The sequence below is a fragment of the Tachypleus tridentatus genome, chromosome 5 (genome assembly GCF_004210375.1).
Source record: "Tachypleus tridentatus isolate NWPU-2018 chromosome 5, ASM421037v1, whole genome shotgun sequence".
Taxonomy (NCBI): domain Eukaryota; kingdom Metazoa; phylum Arthropoda; class Merostomata; order Xiphosura; family Limulidae; genus Tachypleus; species Tachypleus tridentatus.
This window is the reverse complement of record NC_134829.1, coordinates 43,480,307-43,496,608: the sequence shown is the minus strand read 5'-3', so window position 1 is coordinate 43,496,608 and position 16,302 is coordinate 43,480,307. Positions and strand designations below refer to the sequence as shown.

The following is a 16,302-nucleotide window of genomic DNA, read 5'->3' as shown; positions in this document are numbered from 1 at the left end:
TTCTTGTGATGAATTTATTTATTACTTAGATCATCATGAAATTGTATTCTTGTGATGAATTTATGTATTACTTAGATCATCATAAAATTGTATTCTTGTGATGAATTTATGTATTACTTAGATCATCATAAAATTGTATTTTTGTGATGAATTTATGTATTACTTAGATCATCATAAAATTGTATTCTTGTGATGAATTTATGTATTACTTAGATCATCAAAATTGTTTTCTTGTGGTGAATTCATTTATAACTTAGATCATCATAAGATTATATTATTGTGGTGAATTCATTTATTACTTAAATCATCATAAAATTGCTGACTTGTTTATGTTGCTTCCATTGTTGTATGTTCATTCTAATTTCACTATTCAGAAATGCCTCATCTGAAAGCAGAAAAATTGTTAAATGGAATTCAGAAGATGCCTTTCAGTGGATAAGGCAGACCCTTAATGCTTCCTATGATGATTATTTGGTAAGCTTGAAGAGCTTATTTCCTCGACATTCAAAAGTAGAGCTATTGTGATTTCTTTGAGTTTTTGTTTGTTTTTTAAATGATCTTGTTGTAGTAATAAATATACTTTTATGTTTCTAACACAAAAACTTTAGAATTTGATTTTTTATTTAAGTCAGTAAACTCAGTTTTATTCATTTCTTTTCTAATACAGAATGTCAAACGTTTGTAAAATGTTTCTCAAAGCAATGATGAAACAATGAATTTCAGTATGTTATTTTACAATCATATCAAAGATTTGGAGGATTCTTGTTTGTTTTGTTGGCTATCTTAGTTGCTGTTTTCTGTAAACCTAATTTTTTCACATTTTTTCCAGTTAATTGTTACAATTTTTGTTTTGTTTTTACCAATTTAAAAAAAATGGAAATTAATCCCTGATTTCACTCCAGTGAAATAAGAAACAGATAGTTGATTTTGTAATATATATATATATTTTTTTTCTTTCCCAAATAGTTTTTACACTCGTGATTTTTAATTTTGAAAGTTTTAAAACAAACCTGTGATTTTATTCTATTGAAATATCAATTTTGCATTTTGATTTTGAAGATTAATAGCCAAAAAGACTGTTTTGAAATTTTGTGTGTGTGTGACTGTTTAGAAGATATTCATATTTTTAGTATTTATTGATATTTTAAGATTATTCATTGTTTTTGTATCTTCAGGAAAGATTGGCACACTTAAGACAACAGTGCCAACCTCACCTTGTGGAGGCAGCTAAAACATCAGTAGAAGGAATTTGCATTAAGATATACCACATGTCATGTGATTATGTAAAAAAAATTCATGAAAAACACTGGGCAATTTTAAATCAGCATGATATACAGGGTATGTAGTAAGACTCAATAGTACTTTTAGATAATTCAGACTGTAGGTTTGTGCTGTTTTATCCATTGTATCATTCAGGAAATTTTAAAATTCATTTTCTGCACTGTTAACCCTTTTGCCACAGGTCAAAAGCTGTGTCATTGCATTTGTTGACTTGCATCCAAAATTTTATTAATCTTCTATTTTATGAATATATGTCAATAAATTTGTAATCAAACTGTAGATTATAATTCAAACTTTAATATGATATGTGAGTTAATTTCTTGATTTAAAAGAACACACTTAAATATACATCTTAGTGAGTCACATGGTATGATGAATGCAGCAGTGTTTAAAATTAGATATTTATGATGTCAAAATACTAAGTCTATAGTTTCATACAAATTAGGAACTCAAATTATCAATATTAACAAACTAGAATATCAAATACGAACCTCATATCTTTTTATTTTACTGATATATGGCTTACGTACTAAATTGAAAACAGTGGCACTGTTCATCTCTTCCAATTTTGGAAACAGTCTTTTATATTTCAATATATGACATGTGAATAACCAATCAACAGCTTAGAATGTCCCTAGTGGTTCTCTCAGCCATTTAAATTTGTAAAAAGGCTGCCACATTCTTTTGAACAAAGATTTCAAGAAGGTAGGTTTTCTCTAATCTGCTCGAAGTTTCATATTTTTGTTAATCTAAGTACATCTTAGTAATGAAGCTTAATACATTATACTGGAATTCTGTGTTATCATTATAGTTATTTATGATTTTTGATTATTCATCTGTATATATAAAACCTAAAAAAAAAGTGTGTGATACCCGATGTGCAAAATTTTAAAAGGCTTAGCAACCTACATTCAGCAGCATCCAACTTTAAATATTGTAGTGAGAAGAGATAATTGTTTGCTCTTCTTCTTGAAAAATAAGTTTAATGATTTATTTCTAAATAGTAATAATCTACATACATGTATAATTTATAATAATTAAAATGTGAGAGTATTACAAAATATTACTAGCCCACTAAAACACAGCCAAGACAGGGAAGGATAAAGGTCAATTTTTTGTTACTTGATACGTAACATGATTGCACACACACCACGTCAGTGCAAGTTGTTTAATGTTAACTAAGCATGACTGAAAGGACAATATAATAAATATATAGTATTATCACACTTAAGCTACTTAAACTAAACATTTATATTTTCCTGTTATGTGGTCACTTAAGCACCAAAAAAAGGGTAACTTATATTTATTTCCTAATTTTTATGATGGTTATGAGGTTGGTCAAGTGACAGACCCCACATAGTTAGAGTACAGAAAATAGCATAAAATGTAAAGTATTACTGAAAACAAATGTTTGAAATATATTTAGAAGACTTTAAGAGATTATGCAAATAATACTTGATACACTTGGGACAGACAATACTTTTTGTAATCATAACATGAAATCACTTTGCACTCAGACTAATAACAAAACAGGCTCAATATTTTCACAAGCAAATCTTTAGTAAAAATATTTCATTAAAAATTTGATTTTTTTGTTTACAAAATACATGGAATCTTTCCTAAAGATCTACCGATTTTTGTAAAGATACACTTATTATGTCAGAAGTTATAGTTTAAAAAACTTAACATGTGCAAACATGCAGATGAACTTGTATATATCAAGCTCATTGCAAAAGGGCTAATGCAATCGTGTGTTATATAATATTTGTGACATCAATAAATATTTAATTTTTACATCAGTAGAAATTTCATTTTTAAATTGTGAAATTTTATGATTTAATTCAAAGTTTTACATTATTAGATAGATTACACAAATTCAGTTAAAAACCCATAATGAAATTAAGTAGGTAAATCTATGAATTGTTTGTATTGTGGGAAATAAATACTAAGTGTATGATGTCACATACACTTAGTTTAAATGTTCTTTTATGTGAAGAAAAAATATCTTTGAAAGGGATGTTACCATCTTATTTTCATACCATACCATTGAGTGTATTTTAATACTTCATTTTTTTTTTGTGTATGTAAAGATACCTCTGTATATATATTTCATGAAATATTCCTTCATACATAAATCTGATAGTTGGTGAATATTAGTCGTGTTTTCTGTGTGTGACACTTTTTGATAATAAGTGAATTATTTTAATTTTTGTTACTCACCATATGCAAGGGTACTTAATGTGTTTACTTTAGAATGATAGAGAATGTACATTGAAACTGAGAGACATGTCCTGGTATGAAACAGTTTCAGAAATTCCAGAAACAAAACGTTAGTTATTTACTTAAGAATGGTGAAATTTACATATCCAGAGTGGTTTGTACAAAGTGTTAATAAATGTTTTGAACAATAACATTCAGCAAATCTTTTTATGTTAGTGTTGACCAAATGTTAAATTCTAAGGGACACAGATTGTTATTTGTAAAGTAGATTTTTATAAATTAAAAAAAAAACGTGTAAGGAAATAAAAGTATTTTCCAAGCATCAAAATAGTTATTTTAAGAATTATGTTTATGCATATTTTTTATTTGATATTGTAAGGTAAATGGTCTATTTTGTAGTGAATACACACAATGTGTTTTTCCACAGAAATCACTAGTGCACTGCAGGTCAATAATCCCAAGAAGGTATTTTGTTATCCAGTCCAGTTTGCTATCTCAACTCCACGATTACCCAGAGTTGACCTACTTACGGATCGAGATGTTACCCTCCTCCAATTTTGTGGAGATGTTGTTCGAATAAATACACTTTATTTTCAGAAACTAGTAAGTAATGCCTTTTTAAATATTTTTGTCAAATACTAACGTTTTGAATTTACTTGACTGTAGAAGAATTGTTAAAGAAATAGACTGTTTGTCTTAAATGTGTTTTTTCATCACAAGCAGATAATTTAATTGCAAATAAGTGTTTGGAATCTCCTTATTAGTAATCCTAATATTTGGTTAGTACCAAATAAAAAAATTTGATGCATGTGTATATGAATATTGTATGCATGTATTGTTTGCACATTTGGTTGGAAGATCTGGCTATGTGTAGCACACACATACAGTCATTGACATAGACTGTATATCAATACAGTGTGCAAAGGTAGCACATACCTGAGACATATAATACAATTAATAGATAGATTCATGTGCTTACGAGAAACATGAAGTTAATATTAAAGACACTTGACTGTTAAAGCTTGTGAAAGGGTATACTTGGTGCAACAGACACACACGTACAAATACTTATGGTAGGCTTACAGTTGGCATTACAAATATAAATACAAGGACTTGGGCTAGGCTTACAGTTGGCATTACAAATATAAATACAAGGATTTGGGCTAGGCTTACAGTTGACACTGCAGACATATAGATATGAGGACTTGTGGTAGGCTTACAGTTGATACTAAAGACATATAGATATGAAGATTTGTCATAGGCTTACAGTATGCACTACAGATATAGATAGGAATATCCATGATAGACTTACAGCTCATACTACAATACAAATATCTAGATACAAGTACTTATGATAGGCCACAGCTAGTACTACAGATATCCAGCTACAAGGACTTGTGAATGGACACAATTGGTATTTTTGCTACTTTAGACAACAAGATAAAAAAACTTGTGATTAGCTTACAGTTGGTTAACCCTTAAATGGCAGCTATCATCTATTGATGCTACTATGTAGAACATTCCCACTATTTAAGGGCTAAAACACATTGAATTTAGTAAGTTAGAAATGAATTTCAATTAGCCTTTAAACATTGATCAATCAAGAAAAGTTCAAGTATTTCTTTATCAGGAGCAACTGTACAGATGGAACTGCACTGATGACCGTAACTTTGAATATTTCATTGCCAGGGTTTGGTGCATGTTAAAGAGGTATCAGGTAAGTAATTTTGTTCAAGAAAAATATATTTTAATAATTTTTGTTTTTTTCTTACAATGGTTCACATTGAGACCAATGACAAATGTACTGTAGAAATAACATTAAATGTATTTATACTCTTGCTTTAAAATAATAGATGGACACTGATGGATCATTAATATAAATCATGTGAGAAAAACATTTAATAAATGGATTAGAACAGTTTATTTAACAAAAATCATAATTCTGATACAGTTTACTACTACTTCTCATGTAATCAGCTATTCTTGTTCATTATTTACCTATATGAAAAAAAAAAATCATGTATGCCACAAGCCTTTTTTTTCCTCTGACATGATGCATGTAGCTCTATTCACTTTTGCAGAACTGTCACTTTTGGTTTGGCAATACTTGTGTTCAGATGTTTCTTTCCTTTGGTGCTGTTCATTTGAATTGTTTTGTTTTTACTAGTATTAATTTCTGAATTTGAATTACTTTTGGTTTCTTTGCATTGAATAAATCTTTTAAATTAATTTTGTTTCCCAGTTTTGTTTTGTTTTTCTCATATTCACATATTTCCAGTGCTTTTTTGCAAAAAAGGAAAAAGGGGTCCCAGTACTTGTGCATGTATACATAAGAAATTAAGAGATGAAAACATAAGAATATACTAAATTACCTTTTTACAGAAAATTCCAAATTTTCGTCATATTCTCATTCGACACAATATCCTGATTTCATTCCTCATTTTTCTAGTCTACTGCTGAGTGACATTTTTGGAGCAACTATGAATCTATGTATTTTTGGAGTCAAACATGGAAAGGGCAGTCCGACAAGTTTACTAAACAGCTAAAACAGTTTTTATCATAAATGAAACTCTGCTTGGGGTGTCAGTCAAATTCAGTTGCAAAATCCCTCATTCAGATTCACTGGAAGAAATAGGAATGGTACTCAAAGCATATTTCTAATGCTGCAGTTCTTCCAGAACTGTCTTTTCGATCAAATTTAATGAAATCCACAAATCGCATCAGTTTTATTTAGCTGAAGTCATGTTGATAATTTTCTGAGCCTCATTTTGCCAAATAATAAATTAACACATCCATTTTCAGACTGATGTTTGCTATCAAGTACACATGCCCACTGCAGTTAATTACTATAAAGCAACCTATTTTCGATTAATTTTCTCAAGATTCTGTAAAATGCTTCCACGTTAATTGGAGGAACCTTTCTGCATTCTTTGTCATAAAGTAAAACTTCCTGTAAGTGAAGATTTTCAGCAGTATTTTAATAATGTGGACATGGAATCATTCACCATTTTTTCAAAAACCTCAACAAGAGCAGTAAGATTTTGATCCTCTTCCTACAAGTCTGTATTGCAGTTTTGTAACTTCAAACTCAATTTATATATTTATTAGAAAGCATCGAACATTGATCCTACATGCAACAGAAATTCTGTGCTTGTAATTTTTCACTCTAAGCTCTCATGTACACATTGCTGTTTTTTGTCCCTTGTTGAATTGAGCTTTATTTCTTTCAGATGTTACACCAACACTTCATTGTTTTTGCAAACAGCTGAAACTGACCAGAAACTAAACACCACCCACTAAATACATAAAATTCATATAATTTTTTGAAACTTGAATCTCCAGCATGTTTTCTTACACTTTCATTTTCCTGCTATTTTTTTTCAGGTGATGCGTGATAAAAGACATAAAGTTTATCAGTAAATGCTTTAAATCGGTTGGTCCCTGAAATTGGTTTTATAGTGTTACTGACTGATGGTTCTAACCTCTGATTAACGCAGTGCTACAGAGTTACAGAAGAAAATTTGTCTTTCATCAACTTCATAACTCCAATATTACTCTCCAACATCACAGCTGCACCATCACGTACCACACAAACTAAATAAAAGTGAACACAATTAACTAAAGAATCAAACAATCCAATTATTGCAAACAATAATGTTTTCTAGTTTGATCAAGTTCAAAAACGAATTTACTGGTGAGTTCATTCCATTATTCAAGATACAGGTTTGAATATACACTATCAAAGTAGATTTTTTTACTCGAAGAAGTTGACTCGTTAATTATCAATCCAATTCTACTTTTCAATTTAGTAACTGTATAAATTAGTTTGTTCTTATTTCATCCTTAATATGATTCATGATGCGAATACATGCATTCATTGGCTGAAAGGTACAGATCGTTATCAGTTCTATTTAGTTCTGGTAAACTTATTCTAGATTCAGAATTATTAAATTGTTGGTTTTCTTTTACTGTCTTATTTACTGTGCAAAAAATTCTTACAGTGACCACTTTTTCACAAGCTATTGCTTTTAAACACACGTTTTAAATTTTCTCTTTTTCAACTTCAACCAACAATTTTACCACAGCTTTGTGTCCCATGGTTTCTTTGTGATTAAAGTTTTATCCCTAAAGAAAGAAGCTTTTATTTTAAACTTTCACTAAGACGAGTTCTTTCATTGTTGGCCCATTCTTTACAAACATTAATTCCTTCCTTCATTTCCATTCCAAAAGTTCTAATTTTCTAGCAAGCTGTACAGCCAAGTTTCTTATTTCTAATATACAACCAGTCATACTTCCTGCAAAAAGTCTTTTTTTTTTTTTTAACTGTAGTCCACCAGCTAGGCCAGTCATGGACCTGGGACAGAAAGTGCCACTCATGCCATTAATTCCTGTTCTTGGGTCATTTCCTCACTTTTTCTAGCTTTCTTATTCACAGAAAGTAAAAAGAAACTTATAATACGTTTCATTTTTATGTTGGAGCATTTTTTCAAGATGCAATAAAAATGATATATACTCCCACTTACAATAAAATTAAAACATGGAAGAAGAGAAATGCACACCTGCACAAATTGGCATTACCATCTCATGTGCATCTGGATATTTTTATCTGTGCTGAGAAGGTGCTGTGTGATTACTTACACCAATCGTCTTTGCCCACTTTGTGACTTGTTTGAACAAACGTACAGTCCATGCTTCCCAGACAGGTAAACTCGACCTGTGGGCACCTGTTTCACAGTCTCAAGCACTCTCTTTGAACTCAGTATTTCATCCACCCAAACTGGCTTTCATCTGCAGCTACTCAATTGAAATCTGTCAGTCAAAGTGAGGTTGCTATCTTACATTGAATGATAGTTGCTGTATGTTGTAGGTGTTAAAACTAGGTGATCATTGATGTTCTCTGTTAATGGCATGCTAACCCAACTTGATACTTTACGCATCATGTTGCACTGAGGATCATACAATCACAAACAAACAAACAGTATGTTTTACACTCCTTTAAACTGTCATTTTCAATACTTCTAGTTTGGTAACTCTTTGATCTTCTTGCGAACAAAATCATTTGTTTAAAGGGGAAAATTCACACATTCATTTATGTTACTTTTTCAAGTTTTGTCACTTTTCCATCCATTTTGCAATAGGAAAAATGGTGCCTGTATAATGTACCAGTATATATCACCTTGACAAAAATCCTGTGTATTTCTACAGTGAATTATATAGTTCATGTTCCCATTTCAGGCATGTTATACCTCTAGCACTATTTTCACAGGCTTCATATGGGAAAGATCTGTCATGGGATATTTCTTCTATTTTCCATTGTGAGGTTGATCATTGTATGGGTCAACCTTCTTCTCCTGAACTTGTCCCACTGATTCTCCTGTTTGGGCGAAGGAAGATTTGATAGCCTTTCTACTTCATCAGGTTATCCTGTCTCTTTCCTTCCCCATCCTTCAGAGTCAGCTAAGCCTAATACAGCATTTCTCAACTTGATTTATTAGTAATGTGATGTTTTATCCAATTCACCAATTTTTATGATTCATTATAATCTACCTGTTTATTCATTTGTCATCTTTGGGTCTCACTTTAAACATATGAATTCACTGTTGTTTGGACCTTCTGGGTCACAATGTGACCTTGTCCCAGGTTTATTTTCTGTCTCTTTTTTTAGAGGAATTTACATTTTTTTTTTGGCGATACTTTTTGGGTCATGTAACTAAAACTGATGTGTCATATAACCTTTGTATCAAAACTCTACCCTTTAATTACACAGTTGGAGCTGCAAATTGTGCCTATTTCTTTCCTGTCCTGCCTCTTATCTATTCATCCATGTTCTCCCTTCAAGGTGTTTCTCATCTCATTATATTATCCTGTGTCAATGGGCATGTCACCAACAGTACTGGAGACTTAACTAGTCCAATGGAAGCTTGACTATATGATTTTGTTACCTATTAGCAATTTTTCATTACATATCCATGAGTTCTTTGAGTTTTACCAGAGGGACTTGTCTTACTATTTCTCTCTCCACCTCCTTTATCTCTGGTACCCTTTCCCTTCCCCATGGCATGGGATCTAGTCACAACTCTGTGTCTCTTTTAGGCAGTACAAAAGTGTTTATCAACAGTCGTTTATACCTTTCTGTTTGTCGTACTCTTGCTAAGCTGGAGACTAATGGTCTGTACTACATTTCTTCTGTTTCATTCTAATTTTCAATCTGCCCTGTTTTAGATTGAAGTGTTTCTCATCCTTAGGTGGGCTTTTTCTCATGGTTTATAGACAAGCAAGAGGAATTATCACTCTCAATCCCTTCTTTGGTTTATTCTGCACAGGGTAATTTATCCATTTCACACATTGCCCTTCAGGCTCTGTATGTTTGAGAGGTGTTCAGAGCATTTGTTTGTCACTTACATGCTCTTGGTTTGTATTTTCTCTTTCTTTGGACATCCGGCTACTGTTAGCTTATTCTGAACAAAAGTCCACCTGTTACCTTTATCAACTGCTCTTTGAGGTGGCTATAATGGGCTGGTTGATTAGGTTCCTAAATGAAAGTTTCAAAGTGCAAATGGAAAGTCTTTTATCATTGGTCACCATGTCCAGGGTTTTCCCCTGATCAACCTATTATTCTTCATCTTACAGATTTCTTTACTTGGCTTTTGATTCAGGGGTTTTCTGTCTCCTCAGTTTTATATTTTTTGGGCAGTCTTGTCCCACACCTTTCATTTTTTCAATCCTATACTTCACCTGCAGATGTATTCCTTCCACAATTTTAATTTGCCATGGTGGATTGCCCTTTCAGATGGGTATATTTACGTGGTCTTACATTGCCTCACTTTGCCTGTGTTTGAACCACTCTCCCAGTGCTCCAATCCTCATAAATCCTCACAGTTGTATCAGAAATGTCTATATTCTTGTGTGTATACTCTTGTTACTACATCATATTTGTGGGTCAAAGTGGAGGTAATTGCCTATTATTACGGTTCTTCCTCTTGTGCTATCTCTCAATGTTTATTAGTCCAAGAATATTACTGTGCTTGGAACAGTTCCAGTCGGTTTTACTTATTTTTGGCAGAGGTGGTTTGCATTATGCAGACATTGATACCTGAAGTTGGGTTCTTGGATTGATCTCTCAATGTGCTCTGTTCATGGGTCTAGGGGGTTTTGATTTCCTTCAACCTCATTAATTTGAAGTTCTCTCTCATTTGGATATTCTACTCCATTTTCTACATGCATGATTGACATCTTTCTACAATGAACAAAAAATATACTTGGTTCACAAGGGGTACAGTCCCCCACATCAGGTTTTATAATTTGTCTCTGTGATTACAGATATGTTTGTGAGCAGAGGTAATGTACTGTATCAAAACCAAAAATATTTCCTGTACTAAGAATGTTGGTACTTACCTTAATCAACCTTCCTCCCAACTGAAAACCAGTACTTCAGTCTTCTGCCAAAACTCAATGTGGTAGTTCAGTAGACGTGATTAGAGGATTTGGTTTGTTTTGAATTTCATGCAAAGCTACACAAGGGCTATCTGCGCAAGTCGTCCCTACTTTTGCAGTGTAAGACTAGAGGGAAGGCAGCTAGTCATCACCACCCATTGCCAACTCTTGGGCTACTCTTTTACCAACAAATAATGGGATTGACCATCACATTATAATGCTCACATGGCTGAAAGGGCAAGAATATTTTGTGTGACGGGGACCCGAACTCACAACCTTTGGATTACGAGTCAAGTGCCTTAACCACCTGGCAATGCCGGGCCGATTAGAGGGAGTAATTTCCATCATGAGAGTATGTTGTATTTTTATCGGTGGAAGGTTGATGCACTATGGTTTTCATGAGAGGCATATTGGAATCAGTCAGTTCCAATGGACAGGAGATAAAATGTTTGTGGTGTGTGTAGAAATAGCACTGAATGAGTGTAGCTATTTATGTGAGGGGGAATTAAGTTACCTATCAGAAATACATTTAACTGTAGGAAAATTATAACGTTCATAAATTATATGGTACATTAACCTGTTGACTGCCAAGTATTTCAGCTGCTACAATACAACTCTAATGCTTTTCCATTTTGTAACTTTTTTCGTGGCCTCATTTTGGATCGAAAGTGAAACAATTTGTGAGTAGGTCAGATGCATGTATTGTGTTGACATCTAGCATTGAAGTTAGGTATTATTGAGAATGAATTAACTCGTCCATGGCACTGTTTTACCAATCGGCTTGGACGAGTTATCTCGTCTACAGCACTGAACATGTTAATATTGTATAGTTGACTCAAATTTTAGCAGCTTTGTTTTCATCCATAGAAAATTTTTGGTAGAGTCACAGAGGATAAAAAAATTTGTTTTATTCAGTTTTAAAAAAGGGAAGGCTAGAATAATATAAGAGTTGATCATAACAACAGACTAATATGCTGTGGGAAGAATACAATATAGCAACTTAAATGTACACACTAACAGACTGGGTTTTTATTTGGTATAAAATTTGTCCCCATCATTTTGTAGTCTCCAACATAAAACATTATTTCTTATGTATTCAGTACATTCTTTATAAGAGAATGAGCTTAGTACTTAATTCTTTGGTTATTTGATCTCAGAAAATTTGTTGTATTATTTCTAGACATTTATTGGCTCCAGTCCCAACGAAGGTCACAGCACTCAGGTGGCACTGCCAGTATCTGTATTTGATTGTTTGCACAAACTGTTTGGAGTTACTTTTGAATGCTTTGCTTCCCCACTGAACTGCTATTTTCGTCAGTACTGCTCAGCATTTCCTGACACTGACAGTTTCTTTGGGTCTCGGGGGTGAGTTAAATGTTAGCGAATAAAAACTTGTTTTATTTTTATATTTTTCATATAGTACATCTCAAGTTTAAAGTAAAATTATCCCTTTAAACATTTGAATAGAGGTCTTAATGTTAAATTATTGTTGTTCCTGTTATATGTATACCCTTAGAACTAAGTAGAAAAAATATACTTTTGAACAACCAGCTCAATTAACACTTCATTAATGCTTACCTAACAGTAAACTTTCACATTATTTATAGCATTTCATATTGCTTGTGCATTTTAATAATGCTACTAACATTTTACAGATATTGGACACTTTTTCTCATAGTTTAACCCTATTTGTACAGGTTGGGGCTATAGTATATGTGCCAAGGCCTTATACAGAGTGCCATTCAACATGGTATTATATGTTTAATATCAGAGTTATTAACTACTCCTTTTTCCTTGTATTGCCAATTTGGTGATATTTTGTGATATAGGAGAGTAAATACTAAATACAGTATACAAGGATATTGAAAAGTCTGTAGTTACGCATTTTAGAGGTTCTGTATAATGGATGAAAATATTTTTATTATTCATATGCATATTACCTTTCACTCCAAAATGTGTCTGAGTAAGTCTGACGTCATCATTTCAGAGATACGTCTTTAATACAAATACTTTAATAACACATCTGATTTTCTGTGTACATTTACTAAAACATTGCTGGATTTCATGCACATACATTTGGTACATTTAGAATTATAGCTAAAATTTCTTCTACACTGGATTGGTCTGATAGGCCAATCTTCTGTTTGTTTGGTTAATTATAGTTGGTAGCTTGGTTTAACAATCTTGTATTTACTGTACTTGCATAGTATAGTTTAATGGTTCTGTTCATATTTTACACTGACAGTATTATTTAAGTCATGTGTATATTGTATATTAACAGTGTACATTAGTCACGTGCACATTGTACATCAAAAGTGAAAACACTAGAGTTTGATGTTTCCATATAACTTTGTGTTTCAATCACTATATATATATATATAACACTATGCAACAAAATTTTTACTTTTTTTGTTCCTGGGCAGAAAGTGTTATTATGCCTAAAGAAAATGGAAAAGACCTATTTTTCTCTTCAAATTTTGCTTTTGTGACCTGGGAGTGTATAATGAAAACATGATGGGAGACTATATGTGGGGGCTGATATGTGAAAGTGGTTTACATTACAGTTGCAAATCTCGAAAAACTACTCACTCCTAAACATTTCTGTATAACTTTAGTATAAATACATGTAAATCTTGATTCATATGTTGTTTTATTCAGACCTTATGTGAATGAAAATGTGCATATTTGCCCGTTTTTACAAAGAAAATAGGTTAATTTATAAATTTTGTTTTCCAGGTCACAAAAGCAAAGTTTGAAGGGAATAATGGCCATTTTCTGTACTTTTACAACATAAGCAATTAAGAAATAACACATACTGTCTAGGAACAAAATTTGTGTTACATATTGTTATTAATAAACAGTTATACTTGTTGCTTGTCAGCTTGTGGTATGAATTGTAAAACCTAGTGTTACACAGTGTTATTAATAAACAGTTATACTTGTCAGCTTGTGGTATGAATTGTAAAACCTAGAGTTATTCTGATCCTCAACAGGCACATCCTTAAGTTTTATCCAGTTAGTGGATCATTTGAGGCTAATCCACCTTTTTGTGAAGAGCTCATGGAAGCAGTTGTAGACCACTTTGAGGTAAGCCTAGATTTTCCATTTTTATCTACCAATGAAAGAAAGTTTAATGTTAAACTGAAGGTCTAGTGCAATGCCAGAAACACTTTTCACTTGTTTTATTTAGGATATTATGTAATACAGAATTAATGGCTACAAAGTGAATAATAATATAAACTAGTGTATTTATGAGAACTTGTGTTTAAAGTCTTGATACAGCCACATCTTCCTTGCTATAGTGAATTGGTTTTAGTAACTAGAGTTTATCTTCATTTTTTTCTGTGCACTTTGTGAAGTTTAAATTTTTATTATATGAGAAACCTAAGGCAACTATAAAACCAACAGTAATCTTCTTTTATATTTTCTGTACTATATTTTAAAACCCTACATAACTCAGAACATTGATGTTATTTATAAGCTAGAAATCCATAATTACTTTTATGTCTTGAGTAAGTATTTTATGTAATAAAATTTAACTCAAATAGTAAGACGTCAGAAACGTTTATATTAGCTTGTAAGACGTCTCATCTGTCCAAACAAAACAGATGTTTATTGAGAACATTTTAATTTGACGTAATATCTTCTCAGTTTGTTTTTTTAATGAATTTTTTCATATCTACATTTGCTTTTATATGGATTTGGTGTGTTTTATATCGATTTAGTGTGTTTTATTCTCCTGAATTAAATCCATTCTAAGTACCAAAATAAAGCATGGTTACTACATACCTGTTCAATGAAATAATCCCGTGATAAATTATTTCGTGGACAATACTTACATCAACTTTTAAGAACTTTACCTTCTTTTTAGAAACTGCTTAGTGATTCACAAGAACCTTTGTCATTTATTGTGTTCTTGCCAGAGTGGCGAGATCCTGTCCCCACATCTCTAGCTAGGCTTGAATCCAGCAGGCAAGTCTTTTATTTGTATTGACATCAGAATGTTTTGTGGAGTTTTGATTGTTTTTGGTTTTTTCTTTTGGTATCATTTCAGAAAATAAACTAGCCCTAAAATATTTTTTCACATAAGAGCTTGTAATTATTTGAATTTTGTTGTTGAATTACTTTCAGGCTCATTAATTGCTTACATTCAGTTAAATGATTTTTCCCACTTGAGATTTGAGTACCTGGATTAATGTAAACTACTAATATTACCATCAAATCTGAGTTTGATTAGTTGACTGTTTGGTGATTTGTGACATTAATCAGTTTAAGCTAAATTAATCCAAAATAATACCTGGAGTAGGTGGTAAGACTGCAGACTTAATGCACTAAAGACTGGGCTCAAAACTCATGGTGGGCAGAGCAGATAGTCCACCATTGTTTAGCTTTGTGCTTACCAAAGTACAATTTAAAATAGCAATAAGAAATTATTATGGAAATTTTTCAATTACTTGGGAAATTGGATTAGTTGGAAACAGGAACATCAAGAAGCAATTTTCTTTATATGATTATTTTTATGACATTAATCAATTTAATTGTAATCTCAGTTAATTATTTTATGTGATATTACAATATAATATCTAGAGATATAATACAATATAATATATATATACAGAGAGACAGAGAAAATTGGTTATTATAATTTATAAAGTTCCAGTTCTAGTTGATACTGATGAAATTTGTGTTTAGGTATCCTTACTGCTCAAAATATTTGAGGAATTAACATAATATGAAGCTTTAAGCAGAAAGACTGAACTTATCTAAGTAAGTAGCTTGTGCTTATATGATTATGCTCTTTTGAAATAATTCCAAGTGGAGCAGCTGTAAATCTATAAACTTAAGAATCCTAATATTTGGAGTTTGACTTTCCACAGTGTACATGATAAATAGCCCAGTGTGGCTTTGCTCTAAAAGGACAAACGTTTTTAAATGATTCTAATGTGTCTTTAATTAGTAATAATACTCCAACAGCACTAAAATAAAATCATATGTATCAGTTCTCATGTACATTTTCTGTAAACAATTATTTTTACAACAAATGTACTGTGTAAACAAGCTAAGACATCCCACCCTCACTGTGTTTACAGAGTCGGGATTCCAATAAACTCACCTGCTTATTGACCAACTGAAATACCTAACAAGCATTATATTATACTTTTGACACTTCTTGTCTTAGCTATTATACTGTCAACAACTTCCTAAATCCTAACGCAAGGATAGTTCTGGAAATCATGCTGCAAAAGTTTGTTTGATATTTACAGTGTCAAAGTTCTCTTAGTACAGTAACACTTAAACATCAATGGTGATTCATTGCTTTCTATGTTTGGTAGGTTTTTACTTCAGCTGCTAACAGTAGAATAAACA

General features: G+C 31.8%; 1 protein-coding gene across 4 annotated transcripts in view; it reads left to right on the top strand.

The window, feature by feature from the left end:
* Window positions 1-16,302, top strand: part of LOC143251032 (mRNA (2'-O-methyladenosine-N(6)-)-methyltransferase-like) — a 38,271-nt gene that overhangs the window by 16,609 nt on the left and 5,360 nt on the right. For all 4 annotated transcript variants that reach the window (XM_076502319.1, XM_076502318.1, XM_076502316.1 and 1 more), the window contains exons 7-13: window positions 375-474; window positions 1,176-1,338; window positions 3,929-4,104; window positions 5,132-5,218; window positions 12,116-12,300; window positions 13,929-14,022; window positions 14,807-14,907. In XM_076502319.1, the coding sequence (XP_076358434.1) occupies window positions 375-474; window positions 1,176-1,338; window positions 3,929-4,104; window positions 5,132-5,218; window positions 12,116-12,300; window positions 13,929-14,022; window positions 14,807-14,907 (906 nt within the window). The remainder of the gene's footprint in view (window positions 1-374; window positions 475-1,175; window positions 1,339-3,928; window positions 4,105-5,131; window positions 5,219-12,115; window positions 12,301-13,928; window positions 14,023-14,806; window positions 14,908-16,302) is intronic.